The 25047-nt window shown below is 45.3% G+C and overlaps 1 protein-coding gene across 1 annotated transcript in view; it reads left to right on the forward strand.

The window, feature by feature from the left end:
• The first annotated feature begins 746 nt into the window (after positions 1 to 746).
• Positions 747 to 25047, forward strand: part of LOC124722494 (single-minded homolog 1-like) — a 135108-nt gene continuing 110807 nt past the window's right edge. Inside the window, exon 1 of the mRNA XM_047247648.1 lies at positions 747 to 921. Within this exon, the coding sequence (XP_047103604.1) occupies positions 747 to 921 (175 nt within the window). The remainder of the gene's footprint in view (positions 922 to 25047) is intronic.

Raw genomic sequence — 25047 nt, forward strand, 5'->3', positions numbered from 1 at the left:
TTTCTGCGTCACATTCAACTGTTTTGAGAGTTCCTGTTGAGTTTGAGTATCATCTTCATCCAATAAGGACTGCAATTCGTTGTCTTGGAACTTTTTCGGTGGTTTCTAGCGCTCGTCGTTTCTCACGTCAAAGTCACCATTTTTTAATTTTTTGAACCACTCGAAACACTGTGTTTTCCCAAGAGCATGTTCGCCGAAAGCTTCGACAAGCATTCGATGCGATACTGCAGCAGTTTTTTTCAAATGATAACATAAAACCAATGCTATCCGCAAATCGTTGTTCGTAGGCACAAAACTCGACATGTTTACGGGTTTCAAACAGATGCCGATGTATGGAACTTGGGTTACTGCGTGTTGACATTCGTTGTCAGCCGTTACAGGAAGCAGATGGCGCTGCAGACGGGCACCGTCTACAGGGAAATTCCGGTTTCAAACTTCTACACTTCTGATAACAGTATCTTTTGGCAGATTATACCGTTTACACCCTGTATAGTCATATGATCTCCCTCAGTTGCAAGGCACATGCCGGAGTACGGAATTCCACCTGGCAAGAAATAATAGTAGACTAGTAAAACAGTAAGGTAAGAAATATGAACCAAAAGCAGGACATCCCCGACAATGACAAATTGTGCCAAAAGAGAACAAACCTTCCTAACTCCAGGCTGCAAGGGGCATCGCTGGCATAAACTGCTGTCACCGACTGGAAAGGGATGCTGAGGCGGTGGCGTGTGTGTTGCAGGAGCGTGATGAAGGAGAAGAGCAAGAACGCGGCCCGCAGCCGGCGCGAGAAGGAGAACGCCGAGTTCCTGGAGCTGGCCAAGCTGCTGCCGCTGCCCGCCGCCATCACCTCGCAGCTCGACAAGGCCTCCATCATCCGCCTCACCACCAGCTACCTCAAAATGCGACACGTCTTCCCCGACGGTAAGCCTCGCCCCGCATTTGGCACTCAGCATGCCTACATTCAATGAAATTTTCTACATTTCATTTCATGATGGACACTACTAGCCATTTCGCTTTTAACATCTACATTTGTTACCATCTTGTCTGTTTGTCATCTAGGTGCGTGTAGTTCCTTCTCAGAAGTTTCTTGCTTTGCATCACGTCTTCATAATCGTTAATGAGCTAAATTTTCCTTGAGAGCAATTCGGGGGGGGGGGGGGGGGGGGGGGGCTGAGTTATTTGGGAGAAGAGACCAAACTGCGAGGTCATCGGTCTCATCGGATTAGGGAAGGGAGTCGGCCGTGTCCTTTCGAAGGAACCATCCTGGCATTTGCCTGAAGCGATTTAGGGAAATCACGGAAAACCTAAATCAGGATGGCCGGACACGGGATTGAACCGTCGTCCTCCCGAATGCAAGACCAGTGAGAGCAATTTGAAAACGATAAGTAGGGTGCCTATTATTTCATTCCTGTCTGGGGCAGAAGGAGATTTATTTCCCAGTCTAGTCACCCATACATTGTAGACTTCCAGGGGCATTTAAATTCTTGGTGATTTTGGTTGTTTGGGTATCAGTCCATGGTTTAAGGCACGGTTCTATGCGTAACGTTAAGTCCCCTAAAGCTGGTGGTATCCTTAGAGACTATGAGGGCTTTTCTAGCTGCGTTTAGAGTTTGTTTGATTTCGTAAAGCAACTAAGGAAGTATTTATAACCTCAGGGCATACTTCGCTCGCTCAAGTAAGTTCGTTGTATTCAGAAGTAATTCCAACGAAAAGCAATGGAACTAAGGAGATTCGGTAGGACGATGCTGTCGAAATATCCTGTTGGTGTACTTATTACTGACGAATTCTCTTTGAGACTGTACACTCACGAACAATTAAATTACAGTAAGGCGTAGTCCCTTATCGCCTTGATGATAGTGGTGACGTGTCGTGGCATCATCTCCTCAAACACTGGGCAACAATCACAGATGTAATCCATACGTCGCTGTTTCTAAGGTGCACTCATTTCGATCCATGGTAACTCTGATAGTTTCAGTAGGGACTGTGTTCGGTTGAACTTGGGGGACGGGTTGGGGGAAGGGGGGTGGGCGGGAGTAGCAAACGAACACAGCACCCTCATGTCCATGCAGTGTTCCTCAAAATATTTTGATACAGTTCGCGGGCTACAGGTAGTGCATTGCCGTGCTGAAGGAAATATGTAGTACTGGTCCACGCTTTAGTTAGGAATTTAATCCTTAAGGTATTATGCAAGCGTTTATGTTGTTTGTTATACACAAAATTCTGTTCTTCACATGTGAGTGACCAAAAATCTGGAGTGGTATCCCTCTCAGAAGGAACTGCCTATAAAATTGGTTTATTTCAGGGCACAGTATTATTTGGGTTGCCATGTGAATTAATGGGACGGGTGAGTATTTTACGCCACTTCCTTTGTCACAGGCTCGAGGTTTTCTTAGGCAAAGTTCTCTGCGGTCTCTTCTTATCGCGGGTTCTCTTTCTTCGAAATGGACTGGTTACGGGTGATTGCTTGTCACAGAAGCGAGTTGTTTTTCTCAAACACAGCCCTTCGTTTATCAGTAGAGACTTTTTTAGCTTACTGTTGAATCAAGAATGAGAACCACCGTACTGGTGAAATTCGTCACTAGCCTGTTAGAGTGATCACCGCAGTCCTGACAAATTTAAGTTTTAAATAGTATCTGAAAACATGTGGCATTCTTAGATTGTGTTGTAAACAGTTTTAAAGACTTTGGCCCATTTAATAATGTAAAGTGGTATTTGCTTCTACAAGAGACTTGAATTTTTTCCACCGAGCCAAGAGGCCTTGTAGTTAGAATACTGAACTCACGCAAATGTAGAGGATTATTCATATCTTCGTTCGGTCGTCCTGATACCGGTTTTCCAATATTCTAATCTTTTAGGAATTGTCTGAATTCTGCCATCCACCATCTCCCTCCAGCCACTTTCTCTCTCTCTCTCTCTCTCTCTCTCTCTCTCTCTCTCTGTCCCACCAGATGATTTTCTTTCTTGTTGATGAATGAGTGTACATTTCGCGACTCCAAGTACGGAACTGAGATAATGGTTTGCGAGAACGCGAACATGTCACGTGCGAGTCTCTTGGTTATCATCGTTGGCTGACTCATAGAGAATCTCTGTTTCATCCTTGATGTCACCAGCAGGGGAAGCACGTTTCTCACCACCTTTTCACTGTGGCTTCCAATATGATTTTCCTGGTCTGTCTTCTTCCTCAGTGTCGATTTATTACTTTTTCACTGACTGTACGTATATCTACGGTTGTGCAGGGTGTATCATATATGCTTTTACAGAATCTGAGGGAGATTCTACACACCAAACCAAGAAGAAAAGTCCATATTTCGAAAATCCTTTCTACTTGAACAATTAAAGGACATTCAACGCGATCCCAATTCTATTACCGACAATCAGCATGCTGCTCAATTCACTGTATCCGCGATAGTTAGAAGTTGTTGTGGAGACATGTTTACATTCGCCGTTTATGAACACTTCAGTTCTGTCCGTCCAGCACATTTCATGTGTGTCGTAGTCGCTAACTACCTGGTACGTGTCCCTTTCAACAATGGCATGATATTTATCTCTCGAGCAGACCGGTATGGTTCTTATTTACGGCCACGCGAATGGCAACGAACGTTAGGCTGCATGTCTGAATGAAAACGCAGACAGAAGATGGGTGAGTCTGCTATTAGTCGTCCCATTAGTGGGACAGAATCCTTAACAACAGAGACAGCGAATTGGGATATACCAATACCCACTCGTACACCTGTCAAGGAAGAATGTATTCTGCAAACTGTGAAACAAAATCCAGATATCAGAACACGACACGTCGCCGTCGCCGTAGCATGTGACACATCTCAGAGTGCTTCCTGGATTACTCTTCGTGGCGCACTCCTGTATCCGTATTATCTTTTGCCTCTTGACCACTGAACAAGGTACCACTTTTAACGATGATTTGATGTAAAAACTGCATATCGTTGTCAACTCGTACTGGGAGATGTGGCATCATTTGGGAGAGACGGAATTTTCATAACCAACACCTGTGATCAAGTCTAAGTCCTCATGAAACAACTCACATTAGACGACAGCGGTAATTTAAGTAAATGCATGGGCTGGCATTGTAGGTGATTGTCTATTAGATACACATTTTCTCCAGCACGTTTTACAGGCGCAGTATACAAAATTCTTGTTCAAAACATTCTTTTAGACATGCAATAGGCTGTGCCACCGCGTATGAAAGGAAACCCATGGTCTGTACACGATTCGGCGCTGAGTCGATGAAACTTTTCACAATGAAAGGACACAGGTCATTGTCGAAAACTAATCTCACACTAATGCATCGTGACAAATAATTGCACAGTAACGTGAGAAGTATCACATATTTGTTTCTTGTACGTTCTTTAGTGACGGTTCCATGAATACGAGACAATTGAGGAGACGTGCGGCACGCAGCTCCGTCTTGGTGTAAAAATCAGTACTGATTTTAGTGTTCCTTTAGTTGAAGGCAGAAACAGTTCTCGAATATCTGAAGATAGACGTCTGTACAGACAGATATTTCAAAGAACGCCGGACCGATAGTTCGACTACCAGAAACCGCGCTCCACGTGAGTAACAACTGGATGGGGGTTTCCAATGGACCACTAGCGATTAGACTGGCTATTCACATGCCCGGGAAGGTGAAATCAATCCTCATCACTCATAAAATAGTTGTCGTTTCAAGTTCACATCCACAATCTTTTTCAATAACTATTTGCAATATTGAATCCTCTTTCCATTGTCAGCTGAAAGCACTACCTGAAAACATGAAATGCGGCAAGATTTCAGGAGTGAGTACGTTCGAATAGAATGACAAGATTTACTTTAACGTCTGTCTGTTGTGAAAGCTGCCCGTCAGATTTTTTCGGGCTAATAGTAATTTTCTGCAAAATGTTTGCAACAACGTCCAGAGTTCAACTGAAGTCATACAGTTACGCTTTGTATTAGAGACATCACCATTTTATTATCACCTTCTGGACACTAATTTGTGCAGCAATACTGGAGTTTGGGAATTGTTCACGAAAAATTGCAAGAGTATTCTGAAATGAACCAGGACAAATATATACAACTTAACACCCTTTCAATTACAAAATGCGGCATCTTTACTTCAACCCCTTAATGCCTGAATAAATTTCTAGATGAAAGGTAAAAATCAAATCCTGACAAATGATAGTAGCCAGAGGGGTATATAATTTTGTTTTATGTGTAACTCCTGCACGAGCTGAAAAACTAAGGCGAGTACTTTTTTTAAACAGAACAATGAAGTGTCATACAATTTGTAGCTGTGTTCCCGTACTTGCACAAAATAATAATATATTGAAAGATGGTCTGCCTTTTTGCAAGAACACAAGTTTTCTTTCGTTGAATGCCCAACCATGTTTCACCACAGTTTTGTCATACTCAGTGGGTTTTTCCTTTTATTGTTCCTTTTTTTTACATTTTGATTGTCCTATGGCTGCCAAAGGAAACCAATCCTAAGTCTAATTTAGTACACCATGCCATTATTGCTGTATCTGACTTGTCCTGGTCTGTATACGATGTTTATTTGCGGGCTAAATGTGTTTTTGTTGTTTTTATATTTAAAGTGGCGTGTTCTCCCAGTTATTGGTGAATTCTGAATCTTATTACGTTGCTGCAGATTGGACATACGTTTCACCACACAATTAACTATACAAATGAGCATCTGTTTCCTTTTCTTCCTTCGCATTAGACTTGTAAGTGCTTTGTCTGGAAACGAAGCGAAAAACGCCTGTCCGATCGGGAAGATAGCGAACTTATGTATATTTAGGCGCTCCTCGCTATCTTGTCGAAAGGTTTCTAGAAGTTCTTGACAACCTGTGAATCTTACCATTAAATGCTGACACCGTCAGCGTACTCCTGAACCACCGGCTCACATCCTTAAAAGAAAAAACCTGAAAGAGTATGCTGCAGTACTTGTGAAAGTTGATCAGTGGCCAGAGCGTAGAGTCACCGAAAGGTCGCAGCCATGCTTGAGAGCTTGGCTGATCGAAATAGGTTTCATGAGCGTTTCTTTGATTTTGGTCCCGTTTATGGTTTCATAAATGCACCGTTCAATGATTCTTGTAAAAACGAGGTTAAAAGGTAAGTTTGACAAAACGTGCAGAAGGTATACTAGTTCGATCAGTCGCAAGTACTCTCGAGGTCTAAAAAGGTGAAGGCCATTGAAGTTTTAGCTGCCCATGGCACATTTACAATGTCACTGTAGTGAGTGAGGATATCTCAGTTGCTACTGTGCCACGGACCCGAGATATATGGAAGAAAGAGTTTATCTAATCTAATCTGAAGTCACCTTGTTCCTGTACGCGTTGAAAATACATGGGACGATCAAAAAGTTTCCGTTAGAAAGCCGCGCAGTGCACAGTCGGTATGCGAATCAGGCAAAATTGCCGAGAGAATTGAGGCCATCTTCCCACAGACGACCCAGGTTGAAGACACCCGTTTGGTAAAACACCAAGCCATGCTGCGTGATGAAGTACGTAACTGCCCGCTGCACATTCTCGTCCGACACGAGTTGCCGACTCTGTAAGGTTATTTTTAAGTGACCGAAGGCGATATTCTAGCATGGAGAGAGATCAGGACTATAGGGCCGGTGCTCGAGTGTTTCCCACTTGAGTTGGCGTAACTTCTGCGTTACGACGTTTGCGATATGATGACTTGCGTTTCAGCACCATTCCATATGGTGGTTTTCGACAGACATACTGCCACATACACATTCTTCATTCTCCAATGGAAGTCTAGCGGCAGCCAAGTAAAGAATAACATCACATTGGTCCACTTTGGACGCATTTGGTAGCAACATGCCATAGTTCACGTTTCCGCATTTACCGCACTCACGTCAGGAAGACACGAATGTGACACTAATCCCTTGCTAATTGTCTATGCTTATACAGAGGGATTGATGGTAAGAGGGTATGGAACAAAAAAAGGTCTAATGAACTAGCATGATTTCCATGCTAGAGACCATTTATTCAGTCATACATTGCTACAGATTCAGTGATCTAATACACACTGTACCATGCAGCCACAGTTACAGTATGTGTTGAAAATGCTTTCCACGTGCCTTAAGTGTACGCGCCATAGCATATTCTGTCTCACACGTTCGCATCGGCCAGGCTGCATCCGATAAATGACAGAGGCAGCATGAATATGCTGCTCCAGTGTCTCCACATCTGGAATGGGCTCTGCGTACATGATAGTTTTTAGATGGCCGCATAACCAGAAATCGCAAGGGTTGAAATCCGGTGAACGAGAAGGCCATGCAACTGGATCACTCGTCCGATCCATCGACCGGGAAATACACGACTGAGATGCGTCCAGATGTTAGCGGTGAAGTGGGCTGGAGCACCATCACATATCAGCCATATAACCCTTCGGATCATCAGTAACACTTCTTCCAGAGGGGAGGCAAAGTCACCTGCAAGAAACGCCGATAGTTCCGGACTGTTAGGTGACGTGGAAGGTTCAAATGATTGAAATGGCTCTGAGCACTATGGGACTTAACATCTGAGGTCATCAGTCCCCTAGAACTTAGAACTACTTAAACCTAACTAACCTAAGGACACCACACACATCCACGCCCGGGGCAGGATTCGAACCTGCGACTGTAGCGGTCGCGCGGTTCCAGACTGAAGCGCCTAGAACCGCTCGGCCACTAAAGTGCGCGTCATTTATGTTGGCGGCCGAGTTTAGGTCAGTCCGCTGTTAGCAGCGGTGGGGCAAGGTCGTCGTGCCTGTGTCCCCCTGTTAGCACACCGCGCGCGCGAGTGTTTACTGTTTACCTTCCGCTGCGGCGAGTGTCACGCGTCCGTGTCTCGGTAGTGCCATGGCGCACTCGTATCGCAAGTCCACAATTAAGATCACATTTCAAGCGGACTATGCACGACCTCGAGCACTTGACATTGAACGTTTCATCCGGGAAAAACTTCATATTGCATCTCAAGACATCATTGGGATCCACTTTTCTATAACACAAAGTGTCGTCTACATAAAAATGATCAATGAAAAGGCGTGCACTGATGTTGTGTGCCGACACGCTCATGGACTTAAATTCAAGCATTCTGATGGTCACATAGGAACTGTCACGATCGACCACGCTGGATTAGGCCTTCGCACTCTGAGGGTCTTCGAGCTGCCATTCGAAGTCCCGCCAGATGTTGTGATGACAGCTTTCAGACCGTACGGCAACGTGCTAAGCCACTTGGCTGAAAAATGGCAAACGTTTGAGACGTACCCCGTCTTAAACGGAGTGCGACAAATTAAGATTGAACTGACGAAGCATGTCCCATCCTATTTAGTAATTGGCGGCTGCAGAGCCATTGTCATGTACGACGGACAACCGCGTACTTGCGCCGGCTGTGGCCAGGAGGGACATGTCCGATCGGCCTGCATTCAACGCCGACTGACTCAGACACTGGTTGGTGAAGTTCCATCCCCGGCGACGCCTACTTTATTCCCCATCACGTATGCAGCGGCTGCAACCGCAACAGCTGTTCCTGCCCAGGATCGTAACACCATATTGCAGTCAGTGGTCGATGACAGTGTTGAGGACAGCATATCCCCCTCTACGACGTCATCGGCAGACTTGCCTCAAGACGGTGATCAATTGTGCCACCAAGACGAGCCTAAAGAGAAGATGGAAGTAGAAAATGAAATTGTCCTGACCTCTGCCTTCCTACCAATGGAGACCGCATCAGATGATTGTCGACCGCACTCTGACACAGAACAACATGTCCGGAAACAACGGTCCCCTCGAAAACGCAATAAACGGCGCCATACGTCATCCGATGATTGCCTGCTTCGGATGTGTGACCCGGACGAACATCCGGCGTCGGACGACACTCAGGACTCTACCACCACAACTCACCCTTCCCATCACGATGCTACGGCGGATACAATTTCTGAGCCTCAGTCTGACAGCATCACTTCTGCTACTGAACATGCGTGCAAGCGCTCTACTGACAGCACTAGTCAACAGTTACCAATTGCTGCATTTTATTCTTGGGCGGATGATGTCGAGGATGAGCCACAGCACCAGGAGGATGCCGAAGGCAGAGATGCTCCCTCGGCTGTACCCAGCACCAACCAACAACAGTGACTACGGCTGTATCGTCAGCCTCTGTGGGGCCGCCCCTGCCGCCCACACCTGGCCTCCTACACAACCCAGTTGCCGACCTGGCTGACCAAACATACCGTCTAGCGACGATTAACATCAACAACTTACGTGTCCGACATAAACTAGCGATGCTACAGGATCTACTCAACGCAGCAGACATTGACATTGCGCTCCTTCAAGAGGTGTATGTCGCAGACTTCAAGGGACCCTATGGCTACAAGACTTGGGTCTCACATGCGTCTGCCAATGGCAGTGGTGTGGCGATCCTCCTCCGCCAAGGTATATCCGCAGAAGACGTCGAGTATCTCCCTGACGCCAGAGGCATGGCTCTTACTATCCAAGGAGTCAAACTTATTAACATCTATGCACCGTCAGGATCTGGTCGGCGTCGCGAACGATCCACCTTTTTCGCTCATACAATCACGCTCCTCTTTATGGGCCGTCAGGACGCCTTGATAATGGGAGGGGACTTCAACTGTAGCCAAGCACCTAAGGATCAGTTTCGACATCATTCTCCCTGCGCAGAACTTACGACAATTATAAATAATCTTCAATTGGTGGACTCGTGGGAACATGTTTGTGGCGATCGGCCCGGATTTACTCACTACACCAGCCATTCATCCAGCCGCATCGACCAGATTTACATCTCGCGCTCCATAGCTGTGGGGACAAGAGCTGCCGAAGTTTGGCCCACAGCTTTTTCTGACCACGAAGCCTACATCTGCGCTATTACCCTCGGCCGCCAGAAGGTATGGCACAGCCGTGGTCGTTGGAAGTTGAACGTCGCCCACCTCGCTTCTCAGGAATGCCGCCGCCTTATAGAGAACACGTGGGACTCTTGTAGCCGCCGGCGTGGCACCTACCGGTCTACACTGTCGTGGTGGTTACTCTGCGCCAACCCGCCCTCCAGAAGACCTTGATAGACTACGGCCGAGATGTTGCAGCATGGAAGAGACATACCATGGACTTTTACTACAGCATCTTAAGGGAATGTACAGCACTGCCGCACTAACCTGCACGGCAGGTGACGGTGAACCGTGCCAAGGCACAGATCATCAGATTGACACGTTGCCACCTTGAGGGTGCGATCGTCAGAGCGCGCACTCAATCCAGAGTGGCCCAGGAGGAACCGTCTATGTACCACGTCATTGCAGAACGACGGCGCCGACTCAGGACACTGATCCAAGCTATCACGACGGAAGACGGACGACGCCTTGATACCCAGCGCGACATAGGAAACGCCCTTCATGCTCACTACACTAGCCTGTGCTCGGAACATCGACATCCCCCAGAGGTGATCGCCGAAGTCTCTCAACTCACTTATGGCTCGATCTCTCCGACAGCAGCGGCGGATTTGACTGCAGATGTAACGGAAGAGGAAATCATTGAAGCAATACAGGCTGGGGCTGCTCATAAGTCCTCGGGACCTGATGGCCTTCCTCTGGAATTTTATCGGACGTATCAACAATTGCTGGCACCAGCATGGACTGATATTTGCCGCGATCTTATGTCTCCCACGACACAGATACCTTGGGCCTTCCTAGAAGAACTGATTGTGCCCATACACAAACCACGAGGCGGATCCAGGATCAGTGACTATCGGCCCTTGACCTTACTCAACAGTGACTTGAAAATTTTCACCCGGCTTCTGGCGGCACGCCTAAAGCGATCAGTACGATGTGTTGTGTCGCAGGATCGGGCATCGTTAGGTGGTGACCATAATATTCGCACTGCATTGTGCCGGTATAGAGATATGATCGCGCCAGCCAAAGCTCGCCAACTGCCAGGAGTTTTGGCCTCACTCGACTTTAGCCAGGCCTTTGACAGAGTCGACCACACATTTTTGATGGAGGTACTGCGACACATGGGGTATCCGGACGTCATAGTTAATGTACTGATGCGTCTCCTACGCGGCGCGACGTCCAAGGTGTTATATAATGGCCGTCTTACGCCACCGATACAGATCCAGCGATCGGTGCGACAAGGCTGCCCTCTTTCGGCGATATTGTACGCCCTCGTCTTGGAACCACTCCTCTGCGGCCTCCGACAACGCCTGACTGGGATGTCCCTTGGTGGACACACTTTTTGCTGCACTGCCTATGCGGATGATCTGGTACTCCTTCTTCGCAACAATGACGATGTTCGTGCAGCACTGGCGTGGGTGGCGACCTACGGCGCGGCATCGGGGAGCCATCTCAATCTCCACAAATCACACGCCCTATCAATAGGCAGAGGCCTACCCGACGAGAGCGTCGCACCGCTACGAATCAGTGACACAATCCGCTGTCTTGGCATTGATTTCACATCTGACATGAAGCGTTCAACAGCCCTTAACTATAGGCGTTTATTGAATCAGATGAGAGCAGGAATAAGTGACCACCGTCTGAGACATCTAGACCTCCTGCAACGGACACGATATGCTAACATCTATTTGGCGTCACGTATCCCTCATTTTGCACAGATACTCCCCATACCACCTACCTTGGCTCACCGCATGTTGGCGGTTTTGGGATCCTTTGTTAATACGGGCATGTTATTTAAGATTCATTACGAGTCCCTAACCCTCCCGAAGAGCAGAGGGGGTTTAGGCCTTTGTCATGTTCAGAACAGAGCGAAGGCCCTGTTCGTCAGCTGTCACCTGCAACTGTGGCGACGCCGACGTGCCTCACAAGTCTCTTACTGGAAGCCTTACGACCAATCTCACTCGCACCCCCTGTGATGATATCGGACATCCCAGCACCTTTCTTCTACATTAGCCAATTCTTCCTTGAATTAAGCTACATTCGCACCGCACTACTACCCACACGCTTGATGATGACGAGGGCGATATATGCAGCCATGCAAATGAACAGGACGCCGAATGTGATTGAAAGCAAACACCCCACTACAAAGTGGCGCGCTGTGTGGCAGGCAGTGAATGCCACCACCCTTGATACTAACGTGCAATCTGCATGGTACGTAACTGTTAATGGGAAACAGTAGTGCCAGTCCCGCCTACATCACATCCACCTCGCTGATTCACCCTTGTGTGCCACATGCCAAGTGATTGACACGGATGAACATCGTTTAGAATGCGGGTCGGCAAAGGACGTTTGGTATTTGGTGCGTCAGATATTGGCTTTTCTCACACACACGACTCCCGACAGGATAATTACCCGATCACTTCTTTTCCCCTATCAGATTTATTTCCCAAGAGCAAAAACGAACTCTGTGGCGTGGATCAGCGGCCACGCTGTTCACTACCTCTTCGGTAATGGCGAAAAGACAGTACCCGATTTTTGGTATTACCTCAACGAACGACATTGTGCGATCGTCAAGAACCCTAAATATAGGCAATATTTTTCTAATTTTCTTTGGAGCGCATTCCATAATCCTCCTCGCAGCTGGATTATCGATGACATGAGAAGATAACCATAGCACCTCTTCCCAGTTCCTTTTTTTATGAGATTGAACAAACAACGGAAACAACACAGCAACGAGAAGACAAGTCATCGAAAAATTCGCAGCGAGCTATAGTATGCAGCATCCTTTGTCGTAACGGGACGCCTTCCTATTATTCTGTTTATGTAGCCGAAGAGGGACGGCCTTCCTTTTATCCATTTGTATAAAAATAAAATAAAATAAAAATAAAAAAAGCAGAAAAACAAACCTTCCAAAATCCTTTTTCCTTTTTTTCATTTTTGTTAAAAAAAGTGGCTAGGATAGCTGACTATTAAAAAATGCCCGTTTGTGTTACGTACGCATTTTGTTATTTTAAGTAGTGCAGAAAAAAAAGAAAAAAACCTTGTGCGGTGCTTAATATTTTCATTATTTAAAAACAATATCGAAGTGCCTTACTTCACGAATTATATTCGTTTGAATGCAATTTTTTGAAATTTCTAGTGCTTTGTCTCCTTATTAACCCTTTCGCTGCTGCAGACACGTGCTCGCCGCATTCCGCGCTGTGCGCTATTTTGTCATCACTGCACTGCTCGCCTGTGCAGACACATGGTGTTCCCACTGCTTTGACACACTTATCATTCGAGTTCACAAAAACTATTTGGCCCAAAAATTTGATTTTTACACGTATTCTTGACTGATACCTTCCCCCCATAAATGACTTAATTTTGTTTCGATGTTCAACGCAGTTATTATGCAGCATTAAATATAGTAAACCATTGCACGAAATTTTGAAGAGTTTGCAGAGGTAGAAGTCCATAGCGTATACATTCCGTATGGTCGATTTTAGTTGCCACAATGTTGAGAATGAAATGTGGACAAGATACCTAAATTTCATATAAAATTTACTGTGTACTCTATGGACTTTTACCTCTGCAAACTCTTCAAAATTTCGTGCAATGGTTTACTACATTTAATGCTGCATAATAACTGCGTTGAACATCGAAACAAAATTTACGTTATTTATGGGGGGAAGGTATCAGTCAAGAAGATGTGTAAAAATCTAATTTTTGGGCCAAATTGTTTTTGTGGAATCGATTGATAAAAGTGTCAAAGCAGTCGGAACACGATGTGTCTACACAGGCGAGCAGTGCAGTGACAAAATCGCGCACAGCACGGAATGCAGGGAGCACGTCTTTGTAGCAGCGAAAGGTTTAATGCGGCCGTGGTAGCTTTACTTCATGAACTGCGCGCTCCCCCCTAATCGTAAGCTTGCGAACTATGCTGTACTATGGCGCTGCTTCTATTGGCGCGTGCGTCGTGTGCAACTGGCAACGCAGCAATCTCCCGCGTCTGGGCGGGCATGCGCGAGCCGCCAAGATAAGAGAATTGAACTATAGCGGCCGGCGACGTGGAAGGAAGGCTGGTCTCAAAATACGGTCTCCAATTATCCCGGCCCACGCTTTCCGGCTGTACCGATGCTGATGATTCGCTGTCACCATACCATGGGGGTTCTGCATACTATCCCAAAGATGACTGTTATGAAAGTTGAAGATACTACTCCGCGTAAAGGTGGCCTCATGAGTGGATAGGGTGGGTTACACAAATCCCGGAATTGTTGTTGCCTGGTGAAGAAACTAGTGACTAAACTGCTTCCCATGTAGAAAGTCCGTCGCTAGCAAGATCTGCACATGCTGTAAGTGATAAAGGCAGTAACAATTGTCATGAAGAATGTTCCACACGGTCGTCTGGCTTACCCAGTGCTGGCGGGTCAACTGCTTGGTACTGACGCGGCGGTCGCCTTCCACAGTGTTAATCACATTTTCCTCCAAGTCTGGTGTCCGAACATTTCGGTTACGTCCTTAATGATTTCCTGCTTCCTGAAACGACCCTGTCTCAGATAAAGGGCGAAACACTGTTGCAAACATTGAATGTTGTGGTTGTTGTCGGCGGGGATAGGTCTCCTGATATAACGTTGCTGCCCACTGGCCGTTGCTGTTTGCCTTTCCGTAAGTAAACAGTATGTCGGCAAGCTCTCGATTCGAATACGGAACCATTGCGTACAGTGCTGTATCACTTCCACTACAAAGTGAGTCGGCAAGAGAGGTGAATCGGACACAACAATACCAATGGCTATGGCAGGAGAGGGCGCCAGAGCATGAAGTATGAGGAACAGTACCACCCTCTACGGGGAAACCATCCACACTATAACTGTGGCTGCGTGGTACAGCGCGTATCAGACAGCAGTCTCTGTAACAAACTATGATTGAGTAAATGGTCTCTAGCCTGGAAAACTTGCATTTCCGGGGACAAGTTAGGTTTTGTGTTCCGTATCCTCTCATCGATCAATCACTAGGGTTTGTACACGGTGAAAAAAATGAACCTTTATACCCGCATCGGAGTCCCGCTACGTTGTATATACGCTGCAGCGAGCCCTGAAATGGAAACTTTTTGATCGCCTCTTATGAATACAGATAGTGATAAATTTAGGGAATGTAGATGGAGATGGCTGACTGTGAGAAGGGCAGGTAGCTCTGCGGCTCGGGCCATATGGAAATGAGCGCCGCCCGGCCGCTACCGCAACGGCTAGCGCTACGGCTACCGCTACGGGTGGCAAGGTGACTGCCGCTATTGGCTTCATTTAGCGCACGCACGCCCTGGCCTTTGTTTCCTAAACAGCGCCTTGCGCGTGCGCATATCCCGACCGCCTGAGCCGCCGCCGCCGCCGCCGCCACCGCTCATCAGCGCTGCCCGTCCCCGCTCCGGCCGCAGCTGCAGCCACGCAAACAAATCCCTCCCGTTATCTTCTCTGCCTCTGCCCAGCCCTGCCTCTGATTAATATACGCAGATCTCGTACAGAAACCGAATGCTGCTTTCTTCACTATATCCATTATGGATGACGAACTAAAAATTGGCAGTCTATGCTCGATGGGATTTCAAAAAAGAACACGAGTACAGGTTTTAGATTTCATGCAGCCACGGTTCTGCTGCGGCCCAGATAATAAGTACATCACAGTATGGGAGTGAAATAGAACAATAACTATAAACGTACTCCGAACTTGATGTACGCAGGACAATATGACTTGTTCTGACGAAACTGCAAACGTTTGGCCACAACTGTGTATTCTTTCAGTTTTCGAGAAGATGGTACATTTTTAACTACAACAGATGAAATATTAGGTCGTTTTATTATGTTAATGAATAAAAGATTTACTTGCCTTTGTCACCGTTCTTTGCCACAAATGGTTGGTTCAAATGGCTCTGAGCACTATGGGACTCAACTTCTGAGGTCATCAGTCCCCTAGAACTTAGAACTACCTAAACCTAACTAACCTAAGGACATCACACACATCCACGCCCGAGGCAGGATTCGAACCTGCGACCGTAGCGGTCGCGCGGCTCCAGACTGTAGCGCCTAGAACCGCTCTGCCACTCTGGCCTCTTTGCCACAGGATTGTTGTATAATGTACAACTGCCATTGACTAGCAAAGCATCATTTGCTGCATTCATTAACAAACTGTTCTCTTGCAGTGTAATATGCAGCACTGAAGACATTACATTTCACCAAAAACTTTAAATGTCACTCCTACACGATGACGTTGACTGCTGTAGCTGAGGTCTCGAACTGGGGCAGACCTTTTGCATGCTCGACACAATATTGAGCTCAGCACGAGGGTGCTGCTGTGTTGAGAGGGAGGCGTCGACTTAAGGAACGCCTCTGATTTGTCATTGCGGATTACAGCGAGCTGTAGCTAATGTCTGTGATATCGATTCACGTTGGCGACTTCGGTGCGGCACTGCAATCTCTGGACGACACTACATGATTTTCGTACGAAAATGTCTAAATTGCACACACATTCACCGCAAAATTCTGGCGGTACATGGATCAAGCGCACTGTTGCGTCCAGCTGTAGTGAAATGTGAAATGGTGCCAACACTTTGACCAAGGCCGCACAGAGCTGTGTGACTTTGCTCGGGAAGTAAGGTTGTCGACACCGACCACAGACGGTAATGTCCAAGTAATCGAGCAACCGATTCGCAACAATGCAGATTTTCCAACGACTATGATGCTGACACAGCGATACTTGATGTGTGCGGCGGCGAGTAAATAATCAAACTGGTCGTCACTTCGTTATGTCGTTATAACAGGCACTTACAGTGCCTGTGCGTGATTTGCACCTACCTTTACCGTTAACAAGAGCGTGAAAACTATTTGTACGGTCAGCCAGAAAGCAATGGAGAACATACTGGCCATAATTTCTAGTCTGCAAGTCCACGTTACTCTTCATAACCACTGAAAGAAAATGTTCCAACTTGCTATATACTCATCGGGATCGGGAATAATGACTATAAATAAAATTTTGAATTTTAACTGATTGACATATTCAGTAAAAGTTCACACGCACAAAATATAATAAAATTTCTAATAATAATAACAATGTCCGTATTGGAAACAGCACTATTAATAGCCGCGCGGGGTAGCCGTGTCGTCTAGGGGGCCCTGCCATTGTTCGCGCCCCCCCCCCCCTTCCCCCTTCGGAGGTTCGAGTCCTCCCTCGGGCATGGGTGTGTGTGTTGTCCATACCGTAAGGTAGTTAGATTAAGTAGTGTGTAAGGCTAGGGACCGATGACCTCAGCAGTTTGGTCTCATAAAATGTACCACAAATTTCAATTTCAAATTTGCGCTATTAACAGTTCAGAGGCAGCCTCTACGGAAAGTTCCAGGTAAATGGTCTATCACCCTGACTTCTAATCAACAAAAGTTAATTGCTCACCTTAAAAGTGGAAATAATCTCGCCACTTGCCACGCGGTTTTGTCAACATTACGGGCGGCACACAAATAGTTAATTCAGTGAAATCTAAGCGATCCAGGACGGCGTACAGTCCTCACGATTTCACTTCCTACTTTCACCGAAAACGCTTTTGGTAGCTGCCTGGCTCTGACATCAGCCGACACACAGCGCATGCAAGCGTTTGACTAGCGTGGATAGATTGGTATTGTGGTGTCACCGCCAGACACCACACTTGTTAGGTGGTAACTTAAATCGGCCGCGGTCCATGTAGTACATGTCGGACCCGCGTGTCGCCACTGTGATCGCAGACCTAGCGCCACCACCTAGGCAGGTCTCGTGATAGGAGAGTGGACTCGACCCCAGTTGTACGAGAACCAAGCTACCGCCCAGTTGTACGCGAACCTAGCTATCGCCCAGTTGTACGAAGCCTTTCTCTCTCATTAGCCGAGAGACAGAATAGCCATCAGAAGTTAATGGCTACGAACTAGCAAGGAGCCATTTGTATCAGTGCCTATAGCTTACGAGTATTCAAGAGAAATAAAAGATAAGTACAAAGCATCTACATACTTTTCTTCTTATTCATTAATAAGTTCTCATGTTCCAGACTTCACGCCCGTATGCTTAATGCGTGCACTATCGGCTACAGCGTTAGTCAAGCTTTCTTTTGCAGCAATCCACTTCACAGTGTCGGTCCAGCTACCGATACCACAGGTATCACGGTGCGCAATGTCACTTTCCACTACCTCTTTGGCTGTATTTATGTTTGGGCGCAGCGGACCGCCAAACGGAACATCTGCTATCAACCGCCCTACGCACAGTAGCATCATCTAAATGGCCCCTTTCTTGGATTGATTGATTGGTTGATTTGGGAGAAGGGACGAAACAGCAAGGACATCGGTCCCAGCGGGTTAGGGAAGGATGAAGTAGGAAGTCAGCCATGCCCTGTCAAAGGAACCATCCCTGCATTTGCCTAAAGCGATTTAGGAAAATCACGGAAAACCTAAATCAGGATGGGCGGACGCGGGTTTGAACCGTCGTGCTCCCGACTGCGAGTCCTGTGTGCCAACCACAGCGCCACCTTTCTCGGTCCTCTTTTTTGTAAATGTATTAATTAATATCTCTGCCTTTTAATAATTTAGAGTGTTCTTAGTTTTTATGTAAATAGAGTAAAGTTTGCTGTAGTTACTAAAAAAAGTTTTAGCTCGACTGCATTTAAAATTCGCCAATTAGAATTTTTAGAATGGAACCTACAGTAGAACATGACCTGTGAACTGCCTCTTTAAGATTCCTTGAAACTTAGTACAGCTGTACTATTTAATGAATGTAATCAAGTGCTGTAATTAGAACTTTCTATTACAAATACAAATGATACATAATCTGTTATGAATAAGGACATTTTCGTTCCGAATTTGGTTTTTAGTAAATAACTTGAAAAATAAAAGAGGTAGCTTATTTGTGTCACAGCTGTAAGGTTTTTGGATCAAAATGAGGCTACATACGAATTTTCATCTTTCTGTGTCTAATATTTCGCGCCTACAATTTTTTGTAAGAACGCGGATTTTGACCAAAAAATTGCACTGATCGAATTGGGAACTGTAACTTTCAATTGTGACATACATTTGCACATTCCGAACAGTTTTTTACTTTCTAGTTTCATTATTTACCCCTACTTATCTTTTTCTTAAAATAAGGTATTTGGCGAAACATATTCATTTGATCACTCTGACACTTCACATTGTTAACATTAATATACTGAAGCGTACACTGACTAATTTTGGAAAAGTTATTTTAGTTTTTAATTTCAGTCTTAGAGTATGGTGCAATCCTTTGGATACTAAGCACGACTGCTTTATGATGACATGGTGCTAGTAGTAGTGACCTGGGGAACGTCCCGGCACACTCGCTCGCCTCTGTATCTCTCACAATGGCTCTGAGCACTATGAGACTTAATATCTGTGATCATCAGTCCTCCTAGAACTTAGAACTACTTAAACCTAACTAACCCAAGGACATCACACACATCCATGCCCGAAGCAGGATTCGAACCTGTGACCGTAGCGGTCACGCGGTTCCAGACACACGCGCCTAGAACCGCACGGCCACACCGGCCGGCAGCTCTCACAGTGATACAGCACAAATTTATTTATCACCAAGGAGCGGATTTCTGTCGTCAAGGAACCAAACTATTGCAAGGACGTTCCGATGTTTGTTTACAGATTTTTGGTGACTATTTTGTAAAACAATATCATGTATCTGTGTCAGTTTGAATTGTAGTGCAGCACTCAATAAATGTTTCTAGGCCTCGCTCAATAATGTGTGACTTACTTTTTGATACCCTTTCGGAAGTATGACATGCAAGTAGACTCTTTTTGAATTTAATATGATTTATTTTAATGTTAACTAATTTTCGAGCAATAAATTTCTCGACCATGAAACTTAGTCCGAAATTGTACTAAGTGCTTTCCCCATAAATTATTTTAAGCAATTAGTTCAGGAGCTCATTCGAAGTGTAAATATTTTTGCGAAAAAATACTTCACCACTTACCAACAAATAATCTTGACTAAATGCGGAGCATCATGACTGATAGAGATCTGCTAGGAATTGCCGGCTGGAGTGGCCGTGCGGTTCTAGGCGCTACAGTCTGGAGCCGAGAGACCGCTCCGGTCGCAGGTTCGAATCCTGCCTCGGGCATGGATGTGTGTGATGTCCTTAGGTTAGTTATGTTTGACTAGTTCTAAGTTCTAGGCGACTGATGACCTCAGAAGTTAAGTCGCATAGTGCGCAGAGTCATTTGAACCATTTTGCTAGAAATTGTAATACTTGCGGATGTTTAGATAGCCAGCAATAAAGCGACTCATGACAGACCAAAGTCGTTGTTTATCAGTTTCTCTTAGCCTGCGTAGATTTTCAGCTGTCCAGTAGTGCATACTGCAAAGAGTTATTTCCTTGTGGTTTGTGTACAGAATGACGTGGCGCAGTGGTTAACTTACAAGACTTTCTTTCGAGAGGATGACTTTTCATATTCACGTCCGACCATCCAGTTTTAAGCCTCTGTCTGTCCATCTTTTTAGAGATGGTCACGGGACTCTGCTGTTCGATCGAAGATGTCCAACTAAACACCTTTCAGCCGCCAATTTCCAACCTTATTTTACTAGGCAACCAGTTTCGGCGCTTTATTACGCCATCTTCAGGCCCCTGACCGACGTCAGTCATCTTTGACTGATGCGGTTTGAATGTTAATCTAACAGCCGGCGGGTGATGTATGAAGTGGCCACTATAGCAAGTAGATATCTACTAATAACAGTATTGCTGGTCCCTGCTTCTATCACAAGTGAGGTGGATTATCCCCTATCGCCGGTCAGGGGCCTGAAGATGGTGTAATAAAGCGCCGAAACTGGTGGCCTAATAAAATAAGGTTGAAAATTGACGATTGAAAGGTGTTTACTTTGACATCCAGATTTAAGTTTTCCGTGATTTCCTAAATCGCTTAAAGCAAATGCCGGGATGGTTCCTGCGAAAGGGCGCGGCCGACTTCCTTTTCCACCCATTACCAACCAAAGCTTGTGCCTCGTCTCTAACGGCTTCGTTATCGACGGAACGCTAAATTCTTTAACTTCTTTTCTTCCATTCTATGGTTTGTAACCGATTAATAATCAAGATCTTACATAGAAACCCCGAGCATGGTTTAAATGACTTGATAGCTTCAGCAACTGTCTTTTTTTTTTATTTGTTGTACTGCTGTACAATTTCGGTCTTAGACTACTTTCAAGGACTTCAAGCACAAAGAACTTAGTACAATTCCCGGCCGGCTTTGAAATGTTCTCTGCTCGAGGACTGTATGTTGTGTAGTCCTTACCTTCGCATCACAGTAACTCACACGAAAATCGCCTGTTTAGTGTCACGTGACAAGTCTAACACTATGTATCTTCGTACAAGTGTATGGCCTGACCTAACGAATATTCTAAATTGTCGTAACACATTGTAGTATTGTCTTTCCAGTGCTTAGATGGCTGTATGGGCACGTCTCGAAAGCCAATTAAAAATAAGTACATATTATTAGTGAACTTTTGCAGGTTTTGCATAAGGTACACAAAGGTAAAGTAAGAGACCAATCTAATAGTTCTTAATGAACAAAAGTCCTTGCGAAATGGAATATTTCTAGATACTTTTACGCCTATTCTGAAACAAGGCGTTGCAGGACCGTTGAAAGCGCATCGTTTCTATGGTGACACACTACGCGACCGGAGTACAGTGGGACGTTGTACCCATGTAATAATAAGTTGTGATAGTTTCATTATATAGTTGTAGGAGTAACCATTTAGTGGATATTATTTTACTCGACTGATAAATTATACACCTTCGCCTCTATATCTAATTTATCTCATGGCTCCTAAATCTATCTGATGGAAGTTGCTATACAGAGTTTAGTCATGAGACCGTGTCCATCATATATGTATGTTTACCATGGAGTTTACCATAAGCTCTTTGTAACAGCATTTTCCAGTGTCATACCCACGTTAACCATTGTTCGATCATGACATTTAAGTCGAGTGTGATGATACTTCGAAATACATTTAATTTTAAATTTCTAACGTTCTCTCGTATCGACGGTGCTAGTGATACTGGTTTTATGTTAACTACGACATTTGCACGCACAAGCACAATGACAGTAAACGCCATTTAGTATAACATGTGCAGCGACTATTGTGGCATAATGCACATCGCTGAGTTTTTCCACACTAAGTTTTTTTATTAATCGTAGCACATTTGATGATTTAATTTTTTACAGCGTATAACTTTTAAATTGTTAAGGCACTAAACTCTTGTTGCTTCCATTTATCAGGATAATTGGAAATTGTCTGGATTGACATAGTACATTACTGAAACAAATAAAGAAAACATGACAGCTACATGCGGTATCAAATCATTCAAACAGTTTGTCGCAGCTGCAGCCCCAAGTTCAGTGAAGATCATCCCGTATATGGTAACTCTTCCAACAGCCGTCGAGTGCATTTTGTCTGATGGTTTGCAAGATGACTGCAATTTATTTTTGCAGTATGTACGTGTAGCCAGCCCAAACAAATACTGCTCATCGCGTGTTTCATGTGACGCCCAGTGTCAGCAGAAAACATCCGTTTGTTCCTCGTTGCAAATAAAACGTTTTTAAAGTAGAAATTTATACTGAGGTGATAAAAGTCATTGGATAGGGATATGCACATATACAGATTGCGGTAGTATCGCGTAAAGAAGGTACAGAAGGCAGTGCATTGGCGGAGCTGTCATTTGTTCTCAGTTGATTTGTGTGAAAATGTTTTCTACGTGACTATGACCGCATGACGGGAATTAAGAGTCTTTGAACGCGTAATGGTAATTGGAGCTAGATGCGTGGGACATTCCATCTCGGAAATCTTTAGGGAATTCAATATTCCGAGAACAACAGTGTCAAGAGTGTGCCACGAATACCAGATTTCAGGCATTACCACGAACAATGCAGTGGCTGACGGCCTTCACTTAACGACCGAGAGCAGCGGCGTTTGCGTAGAGTTGTCAGTGTCTACAGACAAGCAACAATGCATGAAATAACCGCAGAAATCAATGAGGGACGTACGATGAACTCATCAATTAGGACAGTGCGGCGAAATTTGGCTTTTGTGGGCTGTGGCAGCAGATGACCGACGCGAATGCCTTTGCTATAGCACGACATCGCCTGCTGCATCTCTCCTGGGCACGTGACTATTTCAGTTGGACCCTAGACGACTGGAAAACCGTGGCCTCGTCCGATGAGTCCCGATTGCTGATGGTATGGTTAGAGTGTGGCGCAGACCCAAGCCATGAGCCCAAGTTGTCAATAAGGAACAGAGAAAGCTGATGGTGTGCTGTTCAAAATGGTGCGAATGGCTCTGAGCACTATGGGACTTAACATGTGAGGTCATCAGTCCCCTAGACGTAGAACTACTTAAACCTAACTAACCTAAGGACATCACACGCATCCATGCCCGAGGCAGGATTCGAACCTGCGACCGTAGCAGTTGCACGGTTCCGGACTGAAGCGCCTAGAATCGCGCGGCAACCGCGGCCGGCGTCTGTGTTGTGTTTACACGAAATGGACGGTGTCTTTTGGTTCACGTGAACCAGAAACTGACTGAAAATGGTTATGTTCAGCTACACGGAGACTATTTGAGGTCATTAATGGACGTCCTGTTCCCAAATAAGGATATCATGTCAGAGAGCCAAAATTGTTCACAATTGTTTTGAAGAACATTCTGGACAATTAGAGCGAATGATTTGGCCACCTACATTGCCCGACATGAATCCCAGAAAACATTTATGTGATATAATCAAGGATCATTTCGTGCACATGACAGCTCACCGGAAACAGTTTCGCAATTATGAACTGGTATAGAGGCAGTGTGGCTCGGCATTTTTGTAGGAGACTTCCAACGACTTGTTGAATCCACGCCACGTCGAGTTGCTACACAACGCCGGACAAAAGGAGATCCGACACGGTTTTAGGAGGTACCCCATGACTCTTGTCACCTCACTGTATGTGACAATTCGATTAAGTATCCCGAATTATGCTTGTCGGATGTTTAGCGTAGCTATATGTGCTGCAGCACTTACTGTGGTGGTTAACATTGGTTAGCCGTATCTTGGTTGCCTGACTCGCCCTTTCTTGTGTCGTGTTACGCCACGCGCCGCGCTGACTGCCACAGCCAAGCGGTTGCGCCGCTCAGTCGTTGCTGGAGTACTGATATTCTTTGCGTACTCTATTGTCCTTAATACGTATGGTTAAATTGGATATCAGACTAGACTAAATTGGGACAACCCTACCAAATGGGCACATAAAATTCCACCTTAAAAATACTTTGTTTGTGTTGGAAACAAATCGACTTTTCCTGTTGAGGTTGGGCGTCGCATAAAGTACGAGATGACCAGTGTTTGCTTAGGACGATTGCATCTACAAACCGTAAAAAGAAATTACAGTATCTGCCGAAACACCAGCGATAAAGCATCTAACAACTCTGGTGCCACCAGCACGATATACATTATGTATCTTAATTAAAAGTGGAAACTGACACAGAGAAAAGTATATTTATTTATTTAACGTAATCAGATTAGGGCCTTCAGGCCGTCTCTTACATCGAACCAGCGTATTCGATAAAATAAGCAATAGCATTTCACTTAACATGGGACCGTAAACGAGCTGTTTGCGAGATAATTGCGAATGTGTGGTTTCGAGCAGTCACTGATTATTTTAAGCAGTGATGTAGTTGTTAGAGTAAAGGACAAGGACAGTGTTCTGCTCATGGTTGATTTTAATGCCAGGATTGGGAATCGAACAGAAGGGTATGAAAAGGTTATGGGTAAATTTGGAGAGGATATGGAGACCAACAGGAACGGGAAACAACTCTTTGATTTCTGTGCCAGTATGGGCTTAGTAATCACAAACTCCTTTTTTAAACATAAGAACATTCACCGGTATACTTGGGAAGGCAGGGGAACCAGATCTGTCATTGACTATATAATAACAGATCAGGAATTCAGGAAGGCTGTGAGGGACACACGAGTATTCAGGGAATTCTTTGATGACACTGATCATTATTTAATCTGCAGCGAAACTGGTATTGTGAGGCGGAAAGTGCAGGAGGTCAGGTCCATATGTAGGAGGATAAGAGTGGAGAAACTTCAGGATAAGGAAATCAGGCACAAGTACATAACAATGATCTCAGAAAGGTACCAGT

This window comes from Schistocerca piceifrons, chromosome X, assembly GCF_021461385.2.
Source record: "Schistocerca piceifrons isolate TAMUIC-IGC-003096 chromosome X, iqSchPice1.1, whole genome shotgun sequence".
NCBI lineage: Eukaryota > Metazoa > Arthropoda > Insecta > Orthoptera > Acrididae > Schistocerca > Schistocerca piceifrons.